The following is a 20,833-nucleotide window of genomic DNA, read 5'->3' as shown; positions in this document are numbered from 1 at the left end:
CTGCAACTCAGGAGCTCCTCCTGCCCTCCTTGGTTGCCAGCACCTCACAGGAGCAGTGGGTCACTGACTCTCCAGGTCACTCCCTACTGCCAGTTTACCCTTCTTTGTGGCAGTCCAAAGAAATCCAAAAGTGACTTCTGGCTTCCTTCTCATGTGCCATCAGAAGCATCAAGCAAAAGGGATTTCTCTTCCCCACAATTCCCCCACTGGGAGCTGGAGGAGAAGGTGCAGAGACGGAACTGGAAGCCAGCAACCAGTCCGCTGCATGTCTCAGTTCGCTGCCAGGAGCTCCAGGAGGCAGGTGCTGGTGCTGGTCAGACCCCTCTCCCCATGCTGGGGGGGAGTCCTGAGCAAAGACCTTGTGCGGTCTCTGCCCCTGAGCACACCCAAGTGTTGTGAAGGACTGGGTTTGGGTTGACTTTCTTAGTTTCTTGGAAATTGTCACGTTTTCCTCCTCGAGGATTACTACAGCTTTGCCCAGGTATCTATGGAGGTGCCTCCTATTCCATTACTGCATCTTGTCCTTTGATGGTTCCACCACCCTGGCTCTGGATTTTATTTTTTATTTTTTTACCTTAATAGATATGTCTTGTGGGCATTGTTTTCATGCTTCTAGCTGCATTCCGCCCTCCCCCCCCCCAACAACATTTGCCCTGGCTTTGTTTTCTTTCTCTTCCTTCTCCCCATCCCCTTCTACCCTATGCTATCTTCCCTCCATGCTCTAATTTTTATTCCTCCCTTGTTTTCTTACCCATGTTGAGCTGAAAACAGTAACATGACCTGACAATTTTACGTCATTCCAAGGTTTTTATGTACTTCCATAAATCTCTTCATTACCTTTTTATTGTTTTGTCATATATAGGTTTTAGTTTTTCTTCTACCTTATTAGTCTAGGGATCAATTTTAGTCTACTATGTTTTATTAGTAATAAGGGAAACAAAATATCTCCTTTTTCTTTGTTGGTTTGGCACCATCTTCAAATTACCCTTTTTTCTGTTTGACTACTTCTCTTCCTCCCCTGGAGAGCCTGCTTTATGTCAGACCTTCTGCTGGTAGGGAATTGGGTATGATTTCATCAGGCAATAGGCAAAAGTATAGCCCACTGCAGGGAAAGAAGTTGTTTTCAACTGTTAAGCTTTTTTTTTTTTTTTTTTTTTTTTCCTGTTTTCCTAGTTCGGTGAGTGTGGAATGAGCTTGAGCCCCCATTACCCTGGGGACTGGGAATCTTTCTTTCCTTCATTTAAATCTGGTGGCTAAACCTGAAGGCTTGTCTTGAAGGAGGATTTATTTTAGTCATCCTGATAAAATTGTACTGGTATAATTAAACAGCTATAGTAACGTCAAAACACATCCCATGCACAGACACAGCTGTTGTGGAATGGCACAGACTAAATCATGGAAAAAAGCGACCAACTCCCTCAGCAATTATTATTTTGATAAGGCTTGCTCCCATAGGAGTTTTTCCTAGTCTGAGTTAAGATTCCGGCCATGTCTTGTCCCAGAATCTCTTCTCTTCACCCGTGTAAACAAGCCTGGAAATAGTGGTCTGGACCTTCAAGCTGTTGTTTACCTCAGCGTAGCTCCATTAAAGGCAAAGAGCCATGACTATTTGAGGGTCTTGACCCAATGTTTTTAGGTCTCTCTCATGTCATATAACTTTGATTTTTGGATGATGTTACCTATTGAATAAAATTAGGTTTGGTACAGCAAATGTTAAGACGTATCCAGACATCTTAAAGTAGCTTACAGAAAAAGGAGTGAGTTGGGAGCAATGTTCTGACTCTGTAAGGGCTAGCAGTAGACATTTTATCACTCAGCAATAATCCAAGCTTTTCTTTCAATGTTGGAATCTGTTTTATTGAAAAAGGATTTTGGCAAGGACACTGGGAATTGCTGCAGTGTCTTTCGAAAATGACAATATGAGAGGATCTTGGTTCTTTGGGGCCTTTTATCACATAGAACATCTTATGAAATACTCTGTGGGAAGGACCAAAGTAAAATATTATCAAATCAGCCTAACAATTTTCTATGTCCACTGGCTGTCCATTTGGCCCAACAGGTAATAAGCTACGCGTGGGGCAGGAGAATGAGAAAATCAGTCGAAAAGTGCAGCACAGAGGCAGGAGTTAAAACAGGTCAGATGGTAATGTAATATCATGTGGAAAAGTGTTGGCCTTTAAATATTAAATTATTTTCTGTTAAAATAACTTAAATTCTGATTCTGAGGCAGAGAAATGTATTGTAAAACTGCAAGATTAAATACTTGAAGTGACTAAATTTATTCTTGCTGCAGACCCAACTTTTCTCTTAAGTCAGTGGCATTTTATTTGCTTTTGTCCAAGACAGTAACACAACTGGATTTTCATCAATAGTGAAAAATGGAATTGAGTTTGGGAAACTACTGTACCTGTTGATTTCCATAGCAAAATGCTTGAATAAATACACAGTTTTTAAACCTTTGAGTAGTCCCTGATGCACCATTGATACACCATTGTGTTTATACGTGCACCTGACTGCTGTGGGCATTGCATTCAGAGCAATTCCCCATCCCATGCTTCTTTTGAACCTGCTATTTTGAATACTGCATTTCTGTGAGTGGCTGCTCCCATGATCTCCTCCGGCTGTCACCCCAGAAATCTGCGGGCTGTCCCTGCCTGTCCCCTCCTGCTGGAGGAGCTGGAGCAGCGAATTGTTCTGAGGTCAGAGGAGAAGAGGCTTTTGCTAGCAGCGCTGAAGCTGCCGTGAAGGCAGCATTGAATATTTAACTGTGAGGTCTCTGCTGGATTAAAAGGGCTCCAGGTGAGGAGAGCATGATCAATACTTACAAATATTAAAAGTGGTGCCTTCTCCCTTCCTTCTTCCCCTTTCTTTCTTTGCCTACAGGACACGAAGTATCTGAATCCCCCAGACAATTGCTCACGCATTTACATTTTCATTTGCTTGGTTTATAGCAAGGCTGTTCAGGCTTTTGGGAGGGGCAGCTATCAAAGACGTACAAGCACTGCCATTGTGTTTTATTGTTCCAGTCCATTTTTCCCTGTGAATGCAGGTGGGAGTTTTTCAGTGGGTTGGGTTTTGGTTTTTTGTTTTTCCCTCCTCTATCTCTCTCTCTCTCTTTTTTTTTTTTTCCTTCTGAGCATTTATAACCCTTTTATTGTCAGTCTTCAATCATTTTTGATAGATCAATATATTTACTTCAGTGATGGTTCATCCTACATTTGTGCCTGTATTTTTTTGCCTTTTTTATTGGGGTTATGGATAGATTCAGTGGGTTATATCTCTGCTATAGCTCTGTTGCTGCATGAGGATCAAGTCCCTTGATCTTGCCCCAGCACCAGCATGTTTAGAAGGAATATGTGCTGTTTGCATTGGCCTGCTTTCAGCTTGCTTTCCCTTTTTTTCTAAGTAGACCCTGAGCAATTAAAAATGTAAGCTTTTGTTGAGAAATGTTCTTCCCAAAAATATTAAGTACAAATACTGGCATTTCATGTGCACTCTACTGTCTGGAGGGAAGGGCTCTAGGAAATAGTTCCAGCAGACATCAGAGACCCAATGGGTTTTGGAAGTAATATAGTAAAGCAATGTTGGATGATAACATTTACTCAGCTCAGAAATGAGGCAGGTCCCCAGGAGTCCTGAGGCCTTTAGCCAAGCAGCTATGACCAAGCCAAAGAGAAATTCTTCAGCCTACGTCTCACTAACATCCCAGAGTGGCCAAATGTGGGCTGGGGACAGCTGACTAAAGAATCATGAGCAGAGCTTGAATGTGTACAGCATATGCGTGGGGATCAGGTCTCAGCACCGTCGTGATGCGCCGTGCTGGGGCTGTCCTTCAGGAGAAGGAGGGAGGTGGGTGAACAGGGTGGAAGGGCAGCTCCGCTGAAGAGGACTAAACGAGCTCCATCATCCTCAGGGATTCAGGTAGTCACAGGATAAGAAAACATAAATGTAATTTTTTTATAAAATTCCACCCCCACCATCTGGCTCCAAAAAAAAAAAAAAAAGGCAGCAAAAGAAGCGTATTTGTTACAATTGATAATACGTACAAGGTGGTCAATGAAAAAATAGGTCAACGGAGCGGTGCTCTTAGTAATATTACTATTTGAAATACGATCTGTGTTGTATAACTACACACTAAATATTGGGTCAATTCCTCGAACTTGCATGGATTTCAGTGAGGTTTAATAATTTAAACCAGGTGCTCACATTAGCTGATTGTATAGGATATTATCCCCGTAGTTGTCTTACCAGGACTGTATCTGCCCTGTGTCCTTCAGTACTTCAGTTTTTAGGCTGAAATAATTTGCAATGTTATGAAAGTTGTGACTCAACTGCTTCCCAGCAGCGTGTTGTCCATTCATAACAGCAGATTTTCCTGGAAGTCATTACTTTGGAGTGCCATTGTCAGCTGTGCACATCCCTTCTGCTCCTGCCATCCTTTGTGGCGTAGATTCGCCTGTTGTTGTGAGCAAGGATGTTACCACTGATACACAATCTATCAGCTTTTTCCATTCTTTTCTTCCTTTTCTCTGTTGAATTGCAGTTTCCTTTGTCTTCTGCGCGGTGCACTGAAAGAGGTTGGGAAATTTATCACGGTTATTTTAATGGGTTTTTAAGGTCCAGCACGACACAGATTGAATTGACTGAGGAAAATTTCCTGGAGCTGCAGCTTTTTTTTTGCTATTAAAAATATTTCTATCTTTAGATTTTTTTTTTTCTGTAAGAAAATGTATCTATTTTTTCCTTCTAGTCCTATAACAAAGCCCAGCTTTCTAATGTTTCCACATGGTCAGATATTAGCCATTTCCCGAGATAATTTAGTTTGGTCATGTGTACGGCTAGCATTTTTATTGTAAAGAATTCTGCTAGTGGTTTCATGATAAATGCATAAAGCGCTGGGAAATGACTTTTATTGGGCTTAGTGCGCATTTAATAATGCATTAACAAAATTAAATGATTTTGTGTGTGTAGGTCTTAAAAATGTATAGAAAAAGTATACACTACCATAGGTATGCAAGGACTTTAAAAGAAAAAAAAAAAAAAGAATCTTGCCTGAATGCATTTTGTATGCTGTAGCATAAAAAAAAAGTCCATTCCCAGGAGCTCAGTAGGTGGTTACTATCCTTTTTTCCTTTGTTTCAACTTATTTTTAAGGCAGACCAGGAAAGAAAAACGAGTCCCAGTGACTGCCCGTCTCGTGCCAGCCTGGCAACCCTTTCCTTGCCGGAGTGAGGCTGCCCGGTGCTGGCTGGCAGCTGTGAGCATAGGGCATGTGAACCAGCTGTGTGGTATGCCCGTTGTTTGGACTCAGCAAGCGCTGCTTTTGTTTTCTTAAACTTCAGATATCTTCAGGCTGGTAGCTATGGCCGAGCTGAAGTCTCTTGTTTCTTATTTAAGAAAGCATCGTACTGTATGTTTGTGTAGTTTGTTATGCAGAAGTCAATATGGCTTACTCATTTCATCACGGTGTTGTGTACACAGCGCAGGAAATCAGTGCATTGAGTCCCATCTATCTTGGAGGAATTAAAATATTCTAATATTAAGACAGGATGATACCAGAAGTGCATGGATCTGCATTAACGTAAGCAGAGCAAAGGAATAAAAAGCGATGGTGCACAATATATTGCAGCCCTCTCATTGATTTAACATCCAAATGCCACTAAGAGGGGGTAGGCTGATAGAAAATTGTCTATGTTTATTTCAAACACATGCAAAAATAAAATATTGTGTTGTCCATGACTGCTGATTGTATTTACAGGAGGCAGATGAGCTGTCTTGCCTGGGCAGAAATAAAAGATAAAGTACAGAATTAAAACAAACAGAAACAGCCTACTGATTTTGAATGCCTCTGTTCTGAATGCCTCTTTTGAAGATATGTATCAGGACATGACTTTTCAGCAGATAGAGATGCTCAGTGTTTTCTGAAAGCTGTTCCTTTCCTTTAGGGCTAAAATGGATAACCAAAACCGGAGATATGAAAATCTCTAGTCACACTTGAGTCCTGGCGATGATATGCAAACTATATGTGAGATGAAGGTTGTAGAAATGCAGTCTTACACATGGCTTTTGTTTGTACCCTGATGTCAGGTCTCAGGGAGGAAAAATAATAAAAGTTTCTATTTTATTGTGGTCAGAAATGCTTTAATGAGAGGCAGAAGTTAGATCACACAGGTTTTGTTTTAGTTTTCTTGAAGTGTTTGCTTATATGAGGTTAGTGATGGGCATGTAACTAGCAACTTTATTACATTGTGGTTTTATTATAGTCAACCTGTTCTATAGATTGCTGTATCTTGCCGCATCATAATATCACGAATTATATTTAAATCCTTCCACATCTCCCCAGTTTCATTTTCTCTGCATGGTTGCACGTGTTTTTGTCCCCCACCCCCAAATTTTCCCTGGAGCCTGCACCATGATGCACACGTGCTCTCCTGCTTCCTGGGACACAGAGGATCCTCCCTGGTTTCCCTGCTGTCCACTCAGATGGGTCCTCCCTGCTCTGCTAGAAAGCAGCAATGCCCTGCACGCCCCGCTTCTGAATGTTCTCTAAGCCATATTTTTCTGAGTGGCATCCCAGTTGTATCCCTCATCTTCAAGTACACTGCACTATCTCCATTTATCTTGTGTGAAATGACTGCAGCCCAGCCACCCTCACACTTCCTGTTGTTTCCTAGAAATTGCTCACCTGTCTGTCAAGGGAAGCTGCTTCCAGCTTCTGACTAGAAATCAGAATATGTGCATCTCCCTCCCTTTTCTTTTTCTTCTTCTTCTTCTTTTTTTCTTAAATAAAAGACAGAGAAAGGGCTGCCCTTTTTTAACCTTAGTAATATTGTCTGCTTATCGTCCTCAGCCATCTTGTAGCCTTTGCTTTTTCTGCACTGATAAAAATAGGTAATGCTGTTGAATATAAATAATAGACTCACACAAATCCATATAAACGAACACTGCGTAAATGGTGGCAAGTAAAGTTTGGAGAAACAGAAAGTTCACTATCTCCCAGATGTAGCCTTCCCTGGAAATAGTAATCCAGTGTTCTGGAAATAGTAACCTGGTGGTTTTTTTCACAGGGCATGAAAAAGGAATAGTTTGGTATTGAATTAGGTGCAGAGAGCCCAAGATGAGACTGCTCTCATGCTGTGTCTCGCAAGCCCACAGAAAGGCCAGGCACACAAATACGCTGAAACACACAGGAAACGTCTGCTGCAACATCACATGAGGTCAGTCAGGCATACTGTGCTTTAACGAGCGCAGACAAAACAAGCTTTGGTGAAAATGTCACAGTCTAAACATGGGTAACAAAACACAGACTAATACAGTCCAAGCTTGGTGGGAAACACGGTGGGAAAAGATTTAGAAACCTTCTTCTGGTGAGCTTGCCAAGTTGAGAGCTACGAGCATTTTGAGCATCACCCAGTCACGACGGCACCCTACTTCCAGGCAGGAGTTGCTGGCTTCTTAATAATATCAGAGCGCTTCTCATTTCCAGGAGCATCCTATAAAAAGGGTCCCTTATTTATGGCTTTCACTGGGCATTTATGAAGTGGTGCACTGATGCAGCTAGTCAGCAGGAGTGACGTGACGCAAAACGGCGGCGCTGCGGTGGTGGCAGTCATTTTCGCCTGGACGCTGGCATCAAAATAAACCCTCTGGCCCTGGGAAGGGGAAGCTCCCAGCTGTGGAGGAGCACAGCCTGCACCCCGCCAGGCCCTGCTCTTCTCCCACTGCCTGCCCAGCACAAGAAAATAAATGTTTCTTCTACTCACATCCCTCCCTTTTGCTGCTTCTCTTCCCCATCCGTGAACACAGGCATGAGTTTGGGGGCTTGCTGTGACCAGACCTTGCACTTGAATCTGGACTAAAATTTCCTCAGGAAACCAAATGGATGCAGATTGCCCAATATGCTTGTATAATTCAGAGGGTTGTTTTTTCTTCCCCATGGCACTTTGTGAGCTTAATTTAATCCCTTGTCATTCCTTATACGTGGGTAAATGTCATCTACTTCTTTTCATGAATGAATTAACACAGCCATGTGGAGTCTGCATCTCCCACGCTGCTGACTTGGAAGGGGGCTGGTAAATGAGGGTGAGACACTCAGGTTGCTAAACCCTAGCCCAAGTAAGAGATGCCCAGAAACAGATCTTGCTTGCAACATGGTGTAAGGTACTTGAAAGGCTCTACCAGCTCTGTAGCTTGCAGTGGCCCTAGCCAGCACCCCTTTTCCTTACCGCTAACCCTGCTCCTGTGCCACAGGTCCTTTGTTGCACCTGACAAGGGAGGAGCTCCTTCTAATGTAGCTATGCTTTTCGTGGTGGAGAGAATATAAATAATCCCAGCATTTTCCTCCTTTCTCGATACTTCCTTAAGCAAGTAGGAAAGCAGAGGTCTTTTGGCAAGGTGCAAGCCTGAGATAGCGCCGAGGTTCTTGGTATGTAGAAGATAACATTTTTAATCCAGGGTTTGTGGACAAAGAGGTGGGTGCCGAGCAATACAGGGCAGCACAGACAGCGTGTGCGAGTGCCTGGGCATCTTGTTACAGGATATTTTTAATGCAGTCAGGAATTAAATTAATTTTGAATTATTTTGAAGCTTTCATGCCATGAAAAGAAGTAGAATTCATAGAAAAAGGAAATGAGGAACTATTTATTCTTAAGTAGAAATCACTGTGGCCATGTCTTCTTCATGAATTTATACAATGGGTTGGATTAGTCTTAGGCTAAGGCATGTGGGCGCTGGCAGAGCTGTGGTTGGAAACTTTTCTTTGTGTCTGAGACTGCTTAGTGCTACCAGTGCTTCATTTTCATGTGCAACAAGATCACCTGTGTCTAGGGTGTCTTTTTTAAATTTTTCCCCCCTCTGAAGAAGCCATGTGCATTTCTCAGTTCGCTGTCTGGAGCACACCGAGTGTCCAGGAAGGGCGCTCCCTCGGTTTGTGTCGCAGCCTGGGATGCAGGAGAAGAGGCACAGGAGCACTACAGACGTTCCAGCGAGCTTCCTGAATAAGCCTGAAGAAAGCCAGCCCCAGATTTTCGGATGTAAATGACAGCTGAGGAGCCCTGGTCCTGCAGGGAGTCAACAGGAAAAAGAGCTGATGGCTGGCAATTCCCAGCTCCTCCATCCCTGCCTGTGCCTTGGTCCTGCAGCTGGAAAGTACAGGACTTTATTTGTTTTCCCTGCTGTTTGTTGCTTGTGGTTATTTAAATCTGGGGCTCTCCAGGCCTCCTATTTATGTATAACTCTGACCAAATTAGGGCCCAGGGACCTTTGAGGACTCTCACTGCTAATACAACACAAATAATAATTGGACTCATGGGTACCTAGCAATTTTTTGTCCCCTCCTTTTCTTTCCTCTTGGACTAAAGTAGCCATTTCTGTGAAGGCTGTGTTTGGGCTTTGCAGCTGTTAGTTATGTATCGTTTAGTCCTGGAGAGTCTGAGCTGCCAGCAGGAGCCAGGAGGGGACAGTGCTCGTGACAAATCAATTTACTGACCTCTGAAATAATTAACCAAGTAACACCAGCCTTGAGTCCTATTTTACACAAGCAGTGTGCTATTCATTTTTTGCATTTTTCTGCCTGCGGTGAATGAGTGTTTCTAAATAATAGAGGCAGAGTGATCGAGGATTTTTATTTTTTTTTTAAATGTTTCCTAAGAAAATTAGCCTTTTCCACTGTATTTCTAAGTATGCAAACACACACATATATATATATATATATATATTTCTTTTTGTTCTTTGCTCTTCCCTGAGGAAGATGGAGATAATAAAATTGGTGCTGTTCTTTTTTTTTTTCATTTAGCTTTCCAGATGATCTTTGTGTACTTTACCAGACTGCAGCATAGAAAACAAAACCTTGTTTATTGCCTAACAACATATATGTGATTTATGATGAATGTGCTGTGTTTGTAATCCACAGGACTGATAATAGATAGGGAGATCAAAGTCTTCTGTGAATTGACAGCAGCGCTATAAACAAGGTGAAAGGGTTGCAGGTGTTTCCCATGCGGGTGTTACCCAAAAACACGTGGCCCTTTGCCATGGCGTGCCCCGTGTGCTCTCTGGCTTTCCCCATGCAGTGAGGTGGCGCTTCTGTGGATTTGCAAGCAGCTGGTGGATCCGCTACATCACCTGGGAACAGCAAGCTGTGCCCCCAGGAGTCCTGGGTCTGCCTGGGTGCTGCAGGGGCTGGGCTGTCCAGCATGGCCCTTATCTTACCAGGGCTGTAGCTCTTCAAGAAGCACTGGTGGGGCATGTGGGAAACAGCAGAAGTCATAGCTAGATTGCTGCATGTCCTGGAGGATAAAAGAAAAGACGTAGCTACTAAAGGACTAAGTAAGTGCAAGGAGGAGCACAGCGTCCTGCGGGAAGCCTGAACCAGGTAGAAGTCTGTGTCCCTTTCATGAGGTGCTATATGAACGGTGACTGCTCCTACAAACCAAACTGCTGCAGGTGACAGGTATTTGTAGCCTCTGAAGTTGTTAAAACACTCTGGATGCAGATTAACTTCCTTTGCTCAATACACCACAGTGTAACCACCCCCTTGACCTTTGGTAAACACGCTGGAGGGCAGCCTGGCTTCTCCATGACTTCTGGGAGTGAATCTATGCCCTCTGTTGAACATTTCTGAAAACCATTTTGCTCAGCCCTGCCTGGGTCGGTGCACCACAGGCTCCGTGCCTCTTGCACCAGCAGCCTCTGGGGTGATGGCGCCTCGTCGCCTGGTGCAAGCCCACTCTGTCCTCGGGCTGATGAACCACGTCTGCTCTGTCTTGTCTTCCAATGGATCTGAAACCACTGGTCTAAAAATGGGAATGTTTTCCTCTAGTTTGGAGGGCTGCATTTTAAACTAGAATTTAAGAGAAATTGCCCCTGCAGCGTGGCTTAAAAAAGTGAGACCTCATCTACACTTGAAAATCACACTTGTGTGCGTCATGAGTTTTTGTTTTTACGGGTGTCTTACAACCGATTCCCATGTGGACAGAGTTGTGTTGCTCTAAGGACACCATGCTATATTCACACATTTGTGTTTCTGTGCAGGAACGAAGTAATAGCCTAAGCACTTCCATTGCACGCTGAATGCCCTGCATGAAAATATGACAGAGGGTTGGGCTGAGCAGTGTAGTGGTACTGTAGTGCTGTAGTTAAAGGCAGGACTTAGGCATGTGGACAAGCCCTGTGAAAAGATTAACCTAGAGAAAGTTAATAAAAAGTGGTGTCCTAAATTATTCATGAATCCATTTGTAATGCACTTGCTGGGAGGCTTTTGTTTTTCTCAAACTCTTATTTATTAAAATCTGACAAGAATATCGGGTTTTGTTCAATAATAAATCTAAGTCTATGCAAGGTTGGTGATATCCTCATGTAGTAATACAGAATAAAAATGAAGTAACATGGCAGGGGTGAATATGTTATTTACTTTGGAAGAATAGATTATTGTTCAGGAGGATTTTATCTTTTATTTGCCATTTCAAATCAAGTAAAAAAAATCTATAGTTGGGAGATACCATTTTGGGTTGAGACTGAGGCCTTGATCCTGCAGAGGATTTTAAGTATATTAAAACTCAGTTAAGTGTATTTCTGGTGGTTTTGCAAGTTCTAGACCTGTGTTTGGTAAATGAAATAGCTCATACAATCTTGTTTCATATGTAGCTCTTATCCTTTTTCCTTAACTTCAGGGGAAGAGCATGGAAGTCATGCTCGTCGTTTGTGCATTTTGACTTCCAAAGTATGTCCAAACATGCCCTCTTCTTTCTTTGTCCCAGAAAACACTAGAAAGATTATACTCAGAAAGTAGGAGAACGGAAAAAAAGGTAGGAAGAGATCTTCTACTGCTTGGGATACAATAGACGATTGTCATCTGAGTGTGTTTTACAGCAGTTGTTTCTTAAAAGCAGGCAGAACTTTGTTTAAAAAGCAATATAAGATATTTTTTTCAGTATTTTCAATGTATTAATTTTAAGGGATTTTTTTCCCTTCTTTTCTTTCTTCTTCCCTGCCCTTATTTATAACTGGATAAGGAAGGGGAAAGCGGATGCCTATAGACAGAAAGTTAGAGAAGACTAAATAAAAAAGAAAGAGCTTAGCTGTGGAAGCAGAACTGGGAGTTCGAATGACTGGTCTGAGCTGGAGGATGATGAATAGATTTGTTTGCATAAGCTTGGCCTGTGAGTCACTTTCTTGTAAAAGCAGCTTGAGCAGGAGATGCTCCTGTCCCAAATTTTAGTCCTGAATACCTTCGAGCACAAAGCATACTGTGACATAAGGGCTCTGACTGTGAGTACTGTCCCCTTGTTCCAGCAGAACAGAGCAGGCTTTCTGCTACTTCCCAGGACTGAAGTGAGCTAGAGGTGTCATGCACACACACAACATGCTTTGCATGATATATAGTGTGGTGTCTCTTGGCGCTCAGGGTTAAAAAAATGTCTGGGTAGACACAACTGGCTTCTGCTTGAGATTTGGACTCTGTTTTTAGGGATTTGGCCCCTATGGAAAGTTGTGTGTTGGGGTACAGGTCACTAACCTTTAAATGAAACACTGGGGAGGGGAAGAGAAATGTAAAGTGTGAACAGAGATCAGCAAGAGACACCATTATTCATGGCTGATCATCCTGGGTAGGCTTGGAGGGGTGAAGATTTTCACCCTGGGAGCCTGCTTTGCCTCTCTGACGTCAGAGAAGTTGTACAAAGTACATGAGGAAGGGACATGTGGGGTATTATCATCTTTTGCCAAAGGTTGATCCAAACTCTATTGAAAATGAGGCCTCAGCTCTTCCTTAGGCAACTATCAGGACTCTGAAGAAAACTTTGTCCATTAACAGGCAGATACTTTGCTATGGTTTAGCAAACCGGGAGAAGTGAGAAAGGTTTATTTTAATAGAATATGTCGAACTCATGTCTAAGGTACAAGTGGAGCCTGTGGGTTGAATTTGGGAAATAACTGTTCTCTCTGGAAACCCACCAAAAATGAAGAGCTCTTCCTTCCTGAAGATTTTTTTCTTACTCTTCTCTGCTATTTGTTTCTTATGAGTTTTGGTGGTATGGAGGTCAAGGTGGACTGTGAAACCCTGCTTCGGAATCAAGATATTTGTCTGACTTGTTTGCCCCTGGTGGAATCAGTGCTGCTGCAGCTTCATTGCCATGGGAACCTCCAGTTACTAAATTTAATTCAGCCCAGGGTTTGCTTGTCTGCTCTGTTGCTGCAATGTAGACAGGTGATAAGCAACATATTGATACTAGGCTGTATCGTACCAAAATGATCAGGCGTTGATATTACCGCAGTGTTGCAGCATCTGTGGTGCTGCTCTTGTGCTGTGCTCTGAGCTGCAGAGCCTTCCTGTGCCTGCCTTCAGCCTCCTCTTCCTCTCTCCCGGCAGAGCAGAGGCAGCACCACCTGCATAGTCTTTCCGGCCCAGCAACCGGCAAAGGTAGGGACCGCAGGAAACCTCTGCTTGCTGGCCATGCTCCTTCCACGCCCTGTACAGCAGCCAAGCAGTCATGGAATGGCCATGGGCCTTGGGGGAAATCCTGCTGGAGAAGGGAGCTCTGTGGCCCTCAGAGCTATGGGGTGCGGGGTGGGTCTCTGTACTTCTGTAGCACCCACCATGGTGTCAAGTCCCTCAAGGGACAGATCCTGGCACCACGAGATCTGATCAAACTGGGAGCAGGGAGATAGAAGGTGTATGAGCGGAGAGCAAGACACCCCTGTCACCCAGTCTTGCCCTAAAGTTTTATTACTGTCTTTATGCTTGGTGAACCTTGCAGCTTTTTTTTTTTTTTTTTTCTCTTTTCATCCCTCAGTATCTGTTAGATGGGTATGTTCACGGTGATGATGAGCCTGTGGTCTGAGATGCGCTCAGTTCCAGTGCTTCCAATAGAAGTGGTGGAAGTGTGCCTTTACTGCAGCCACACCGGGGCGACATTTTGTATGACTAGCTGCAGGATAATTGATGTTGCAGGTCTTTCATGACTGTTGGAGTTGTTGGTTACTAATGCTTTGCCTCTGTGTAGTTAGGTTTAGTGATACTGCATCACTTTGTCCAGAATTCACAAGTGAGTGCAGGGTGTGTAAACCATTAGGTTAAAATGCTGGCTAAGTATTGATTAATCAGTAAAAGGTTTTAAGCTGTTTCCTTTAAATTCCAGGATCATGCATCTTAATTTAATAGTTGAGAGGGAGGAGGAAAGATACTGATCTACACAAGGGAATACATTTTATGTAGTACTTGCTCATGACAAGTATTTTCAAGCCAAGAGAGAGATTTTAGAGAAGGTGATGATTCTCTCATTGATGTTATCTGCTAAAATGGTTCTCTACTTCCTTTCTTTTAGATACTACATTGGTCGCCAGATGTTTGTGGTGGTCTCCACACCAGAGATGATCAAGCAAATCTTAGTGACAGACTTCAGTAACTTCACCAACAGAACTGTAAGTAGATAGAAAGGTCCTCTTTGTGGCCAGAGGTGGTAGTACTGCTCATTTGAGCTCAGATAAAAAGTGACTGCAAGACAGCTGGAAATAGAGGTGGGGAGGAGTACAACATGGTTCCTAAAACTTAAAGGTATATAAACTCACTGTATGCATTTCAGTCAAAGGCTCCTGTTACCAGCACACTCTGTGGATGAAAGAGACCAGCTTTAAAAGAAGTGCAATGCCCTTGTGACTGAGGCACCGAATGGATGCTGAAGAGAGAGGGTTTCAGTATCCAATTCTGCCACTTGCTTCCTGGGAAAATCCCTTGCTAGCTGTCTTCCTTGGTTTTCAATCTGTAATATGGGGACAATGCTATTTGCTTTCTCCCACCCACGGTCTGTTTTGTCTTTTTAGACTTTCTAGCAGGCTGCTGGGGACGTGGGCATACCTCTCTCAATTAATAAATATTGCTTTGCACTCTGAAAACAACAAATAGAAAAGGATGAAGTTGGGGTTAGCAAGGACTTCTTTATGTACTGTCGGTTACTTATTTTACTTTTATACATGTATATATTGAAAAGCGCTTTTCTACACATTGGTTAGAACAGATAATGGAGGGCGAGAGGGGGGTGGGGTGGTCAGAGGTATAGTAGATTTCCATCATCCTCAGCATTTTACAAGGAAATACTATCATGCTGACCACACGCTGCCTCAGTGTGGCATCTATTCCGTTCTTCCTCCTGGCCCCTTTGTATGCTCAAACCTTCTCACATAAACCTCTATGTATTCAGGAGGGCTGTTTGTGCCCTCAGGGAAAATTTCATCTCTGATCAGCTGTCTGTCTCCTCTGCCCCTCTGATCCTCTCTGCAACCAGTCAGTCTGTTTGCAGATCGCTTGTTTCCTTTGCTTGCTTCTTCTGGTACATAAGGTTCATCTTGTGACTACCTGTATCTTATTTAATAACCACTTGTACCAGTCAACCTTTGTTCTGCCTGTAACTCACATCTGAATGGAAGAATCCCAGCGTGCAAGCTTCTTAGGCTGAAGTAGTTGCATGTGGAAAAGGCCTATTCCCAATTTTCTCTGTTTTTGAAGGAATTTCCTTTCCCTTTCCTTCCTCTGTCCACAAACAGGAACACTGTTTCTTCCTGTCTACAACTTTCCCATGCTTTTCTTCTGTATATTTGATGTGAGTAGGTTGTGTGCGGTATTCATAGTAGTAACTGCTGCATGAATAACACCTCCTGAAATTAGAGAGCATTCCTTTGAGAGGGTATGTTCAAATACTCATTCTGCTCTTAATTTCAGTCAGCCTCATCATTTGAATATATTTGTCTGTGCATTGTCATCCTTCCTATATTGGCCAAATTTTACTTTTTCTTCAGGCTTTGATGGTGAGATATTTATCTTTCTTTTGTTTATACAACCTTCTGTCATGGTCTGTAATATTTGTGTTCTTCTCAAACTAAGGTAATTCAGTTCTCTATAACCAGTCTCTCTCTTCTTTTTTTCTTTTTTTTTCTCTTCATCAGAGACCAGTTAGGTATAGTTGTCTGTGTAGGTTCATATCTTACCCTTATCACTTTACTGTCCGCTGAACAATCTGTGGGTTTTCTGCACAATGCCCTCCTTTATGCATGAGGAATGGAGGTGCAAACTGAGTGATATCCCTGCCACCAACCAGAAAGCCTGTGGCATAGGGGAAAATTTAATTCCCGCCTCTCTCTGGAACAAATGGAGCAGTTTCCCCACAATGCACTGTTGCTATATCTAGTTTGCTTAATATCCATAGGTCTAATTCAAGTGAACTTTCTTCATCTTGTATGCTTTTATCTGCACATACCATGATCTTCTCACCCAGCTGCACACTTTGGATGTTGTTATCTTTCACTTTCCACTTTTTCCCCCTCTTCCACCCATTGTTCTTCATTACCAGAGGATAAACAGCCTTCCATTTCTGAGTCCTTCCACATCTGACTTGGGAATCTATTCCCCCTCTTGAATTTTCACACTGGAAGCTGTCTCTCCTCTTTAATTCACCGTCAAGTCTATCAATGAAGTGGTCTGTTATACTCTATACTAAGGATCCTATGTAATAATAAATAATGCTGTATAGTATGTAAAGAAGGGCAGTGGGATTTTTTCAGATGTAATTTTGGTTGTATGTGAATAATGGTTGAAAAGTGAGAGTGGGAAAAGCACTTTCCAAGTAATAGATTATTTTTTCTCATATCAACTGAATAAATGTTATTTTAAAGCTTTTAATAGGGTTGCTTCTGTTTATACTTTTAAAAACTACTCAAAGCAAGCTCCTCTGCTTTAAGTGAGAGTGTCTGTTTGCCAGGGAAGAATTCAAAACACAGAATAGATCCCTCTGCCTTATTTTACCCATTCCTTCCCCAGATACTGTGCTGGTGAGTGGTTATAGAACTGGCTTTGGAGTTAATGCTGTTCACAGAGTTAGGCTAATATATTTTGGTCCAGATGTGGCATTCACTTATGTTGTGGTTTAACCCAGCAGGCAGCTAAACACTACACAGCCATTTGCTCACTCCCTCTGCCCAGTGGGATGGGGGAGAAAATTGGAAAAGAAAAGTGCAAAAACTCATGGGTAGAGATAAGAACACTTTAATAAGAAAGGAGGAAAAAAGGTAAAGAAAATAAATAAATAAAAAAAAACCCAATAACAAAAACAAAACAACAGATACACAGTGCAATTGCTAACCCCCAGCTGACCAATGATGCCCAGCCAGTCCCTGAGCACTGGCAGCCCCTCCAGACAAATCCCCTTAGTTTTATTTTTCTCCAGGATGCCACATGGCATGGGACATCCCTTTGGCCAGTCTGGGCCAGCTGTCCTGGCGCTGTCCCCTCCCACGCTCCTTGCTGGCAGGGCAGCACAAGAAGCTGTAAAGTCCTTGGCTCTGTGTGAGCACTGCTCTGCATCTTAAACATCAGTGTGTTATCAGCATTATTCTCATCCTAAATCCAAAACACAGCACCACGACAGCTACTGGGAAGAAAATTAACTCTTTCCCAGCCAGAAGCAGGACAACTTATTATTTCAACCCAAAGCCTTTTCATTGGCTTGAAAGTGTCAGTTTTTCCAGGTGGGAAACACGGGAAAGGAGGTGAGCCCAGTGGGTTTGAACAGGCCTTGGGAAAACCCACTGTGATCTTTTCTTTCTTTTGCCTTTCCCTTGCCCTTAAATGCATTTCCAAAATCTAGATTTGTGCCTTATCCACCAGAGGGAAATGTGAGTTATCTAACCCAGAATACCAAAGAGAGATTATTCACCACACTCTATAACAGTTGTATCAATCACACTAAGTTGCAGGATGCATAGGATGAATTCTAAAAGCTAAGTGTATTAGAGAGCAAAAAAAGTTTATATTCCACATATATTTTGCTGCTCTTTCAATTGATCTAAATATATATATATTATAATTAGAAACAATGGAAAATTGAATTTGTGAAGGGTTGCAAACAATGGATGTACTTGATAGACAAGAGCGGATAAGATGATGATTCGGATTTTATTAAAGCTGCCCACAACGTAACATCATGCCTTTGAGTGCTTGGAAGAAGAATGACCTTTATCTATGATTCTACACTTGCTGGCTACTTGCTGGGAAGTAATCAGAAAATCTTTATGGAATCAGGGTGGTTTTAATCTGCTGAGAGGACTGGAGGAAGAGTTTGCTTATTTTAATACCTAGACAAGAGATCGTGTGTTACAGCGAAGGAAACAGGTAAAGGGCTGTGCTACCCGCGGTCTGGATGCTGAATCTAAAGTGTAAGAAGACACAGTGTGCAGCTCTGTTTCTGTGAGTGCCAGTTTATGGAATGCGTGGGTTCCTGACCCAGAGCAACTCTCGTGGAGTTGGGAAGGCCATCTGCCTGGTTTTCTTCTGGAGGAAGGGGGAGGGTTTGCCATTCCTATTGAAATAATGACAATCTCATGTTTCTCCGTTTTCTGCTAAAAGGGAGCTGGCATGGCATTGTATTTGGCCTGAAGGGACCTGGTTGTGGTTGTACTGATACGGGGAATGATTTTCAGTAACTTGATTTTCTGTTACTAGATTGATGGAGTGCCATAAGGATTTCTCATGTCAAGGGGAGCTCCGTGCTCCCAGGTGCTGGGCAAAGTTCAGTGGGCCAAAGCATGGCAATAGCACCACGTACTGGGTGAATTGGCCCTGTCTGTGCTGGGTGTGGGTGGCTGTGCTTGAATGATAGCTGTGAAAAAGGCAGCATCTTTGTGTCCTCTCTCCACATCCAGAGAGAGCTAGATCACTTGCACGCTTCTCCCACATTGAACCAGACTGCTCACTCATTATATGGACAAAGTAGATTTTGCATGTGAACAGAAGCCAAACGATTGCTCATTTTATGCGAATATGTTTCCCTTTGATACTACACATTTCGCATCCCTGCTACAAATCTCTTTTGAATATTGCTTTTAAAAGCCTTTTAGATTCCTTTGCCCTCTTCCGTTCCTTCTGAGCTACTGATTAGTAATTCTTGTGACAGAAGTGTATGGTGACTGCAGATCAAATCTGCATTAAGGTTCACTTCATTTTAGAGCAAGCAACCAGGTCTTGCACACGGGATGTTATTCCCCTGTACGCATGGGGTATATTTTAGTGTTAACCATACAATCACAGAAAGGCAGTAATGACATCCTATTTTCCCACTTAATTTTGACTTGATTAAGGTGAGCGTTGTAGCCATTTAAAAACAGAAATATCTACTGTAATGTACCTTCATACTTAAGGCATATGAAGCCCTTTCCCTATGTTTTTAATTATAGTTGAAGAAGAAAAGATGAAAATTAGCTTATAGACCTTCTGCCAAAAAATATGGAATTGATTTTAATTTAGGTTAACCATGGAAACCTCAGCCAGAATCCTAGGCAGGGCTGTGCTGCAGTAAATGATACCTTCTTCTCACAGCCGTGGTAAGTCGTTTCTTGAATAGAAGTTTTCTTTTAAAAGCACTAGGAACGTTCTTTACCCTTTTTAGCTGCATTACTGTGTTGCGTGTGAAACAAGTTTATGATGCTTGTTGCATTCTGCCAGGCAGGATAATGATACATAATCTGTTTTCAGATTGTTTTTAATTTCTGCAACGAAAAATTCTTTCTGAATTAGTATTTTAGAATCATTGAAGCGTACATTTAAAAACATAAGAGCAGAATGTTAGGATGGAGCAATCTGAAGAGGAGATTATCTGGTATCTAATATAAATGAGAATTTTCCTAAAAGTTGCAGACCAAAAATGTGGATCAGTGATCTCTAAGGCAAAGGTAAGCACTGGCCAGTTGAGGTTTGTCGGGCTGCTGGAGTCAGTGTTCTGCCAGAATTCATGTGGCTATCACAAGTGGAAACTAGTAGTTGATCCAGACCAAATCCTTAAATGTGTGCCAACCCACTGGAGGAGGGTGATGTTTTTAAATACACAAATCTGCACCAATTCCAGTAGCTGTAAGAGAACAGCACTGTTTTTTCATGAGAAGTTTTGCTGTTACAGTGGAAAAAGTAACAATGGGATAATAACAAATAATAATGAAGGAGGAAAAATAACAAAAAGCTAGCAAGAAAGTTGAGATAACATGGCAGTACAAATTCTTTGTATCCCTCTTGAAGTAAAGTAGGGTTTCCCAAGCTCCTTTTCTTTTCACTTCTGTTTATCCTTCCCCTTTCCCTCTCCTAATTCATCCATGTGGGACACAATTGTTCTCTTCACAGACAGAAATTGCCAGTTACACTTAAGCTGTTGGCTTCATCCTTATTTTGTTAAATCTGTAAAGCTCCAGGCCTACCTGTGGCATTAAACAAACAAACCAGTTGCCAGATAGGATGGTGCAGGATGGCTGATATACACACACATCAGCTGATCTTTCTGATCTCTTGCTTGGGGACAGAGTACCAGCAAGAAAAGTGTCTGTGTACATTGCTCTGTCAAAAGGTCTATCCAAATTTGATACAAGATGCCCTCCAGAGGTCCCTTCCAGCCTCAGCCATCTGTGATTCTGTGAATTTTGGGCCAGGGACTCAGCCAGTGTGAATCAGCATACTGCCATTAACTTCAGACGACCCTGCACTGGCTGATAGGAATTATTCATCTCCAGAGCAGGGCTTGGATGCATGACTGGCTTGAAACAGCTCAGTGTGGTGCCTCAGGAACTGACTGTGTGTGTTCTTGGCCTTTTTCAAGTGAAGGGTCGTTGGCGTGTCTTGAGAAAAATCTTACTGGAGTCATTCTGCCTTGGTTCTCAGAGCGCACGCACTGCGGTGCGCAGCAGCCCAGCCGATGTGCTGTCATTGTGTAAACAGTGGCCATGCAGTCATGTATCCAAACGCATGGTCTGGTCCAGCTTAGGGGCTGGACTTGCTTCTTCAGTTCCTCTCTGACAAATATGGGTT

At 42.7% G+C, this 20,833-nt stretch overlaps 1 protein-coding gene across 1 annotated transcript in view; it reads left to right on the top strand.

Annotated features, from left to right (window-relative positions):
• The window catches only part of TBXAS1 (thromboxane A synthase 1), a 178,430-nt gene that overhangs the window by 36,833 nt on the left and 120,764 nt on the right, over positions 1-20,833 (top strand). Inside the window, exon 4 of the mRNA XM_050709650.1 lies at positions 14,322-14,418. Coding sequence (XP_050565607.1) covers positions 14,322-14,418 — 97 coding nt within the window. The remainder of the gene's footprint in view (positions 1-14,321; positions 14,419-20,833) is intronic.

The sequence above is a fragment of the Cygnus atratus genome, chromosome 1 (genome assembly GCF_013377495.2).
Source record: "Cygnus atratus isolate AKBS03 ecotype Queensland, Australia chromosome 1, CAtr_DNAZoo_HiC_assembly, whole genome shotgun sequence".
Classification (NCBI taxonomy): domain Eukaryota; kingdom Metazoa; phylum Chordata; class Aves; order Anseriformes; family Anatidae; genus Cygnus; species Cygnus atratus.
Note: the sequence above shows the minus strand (reverse complement) of the source record. Positions and strands in the feature narration are given on the sequence as shown.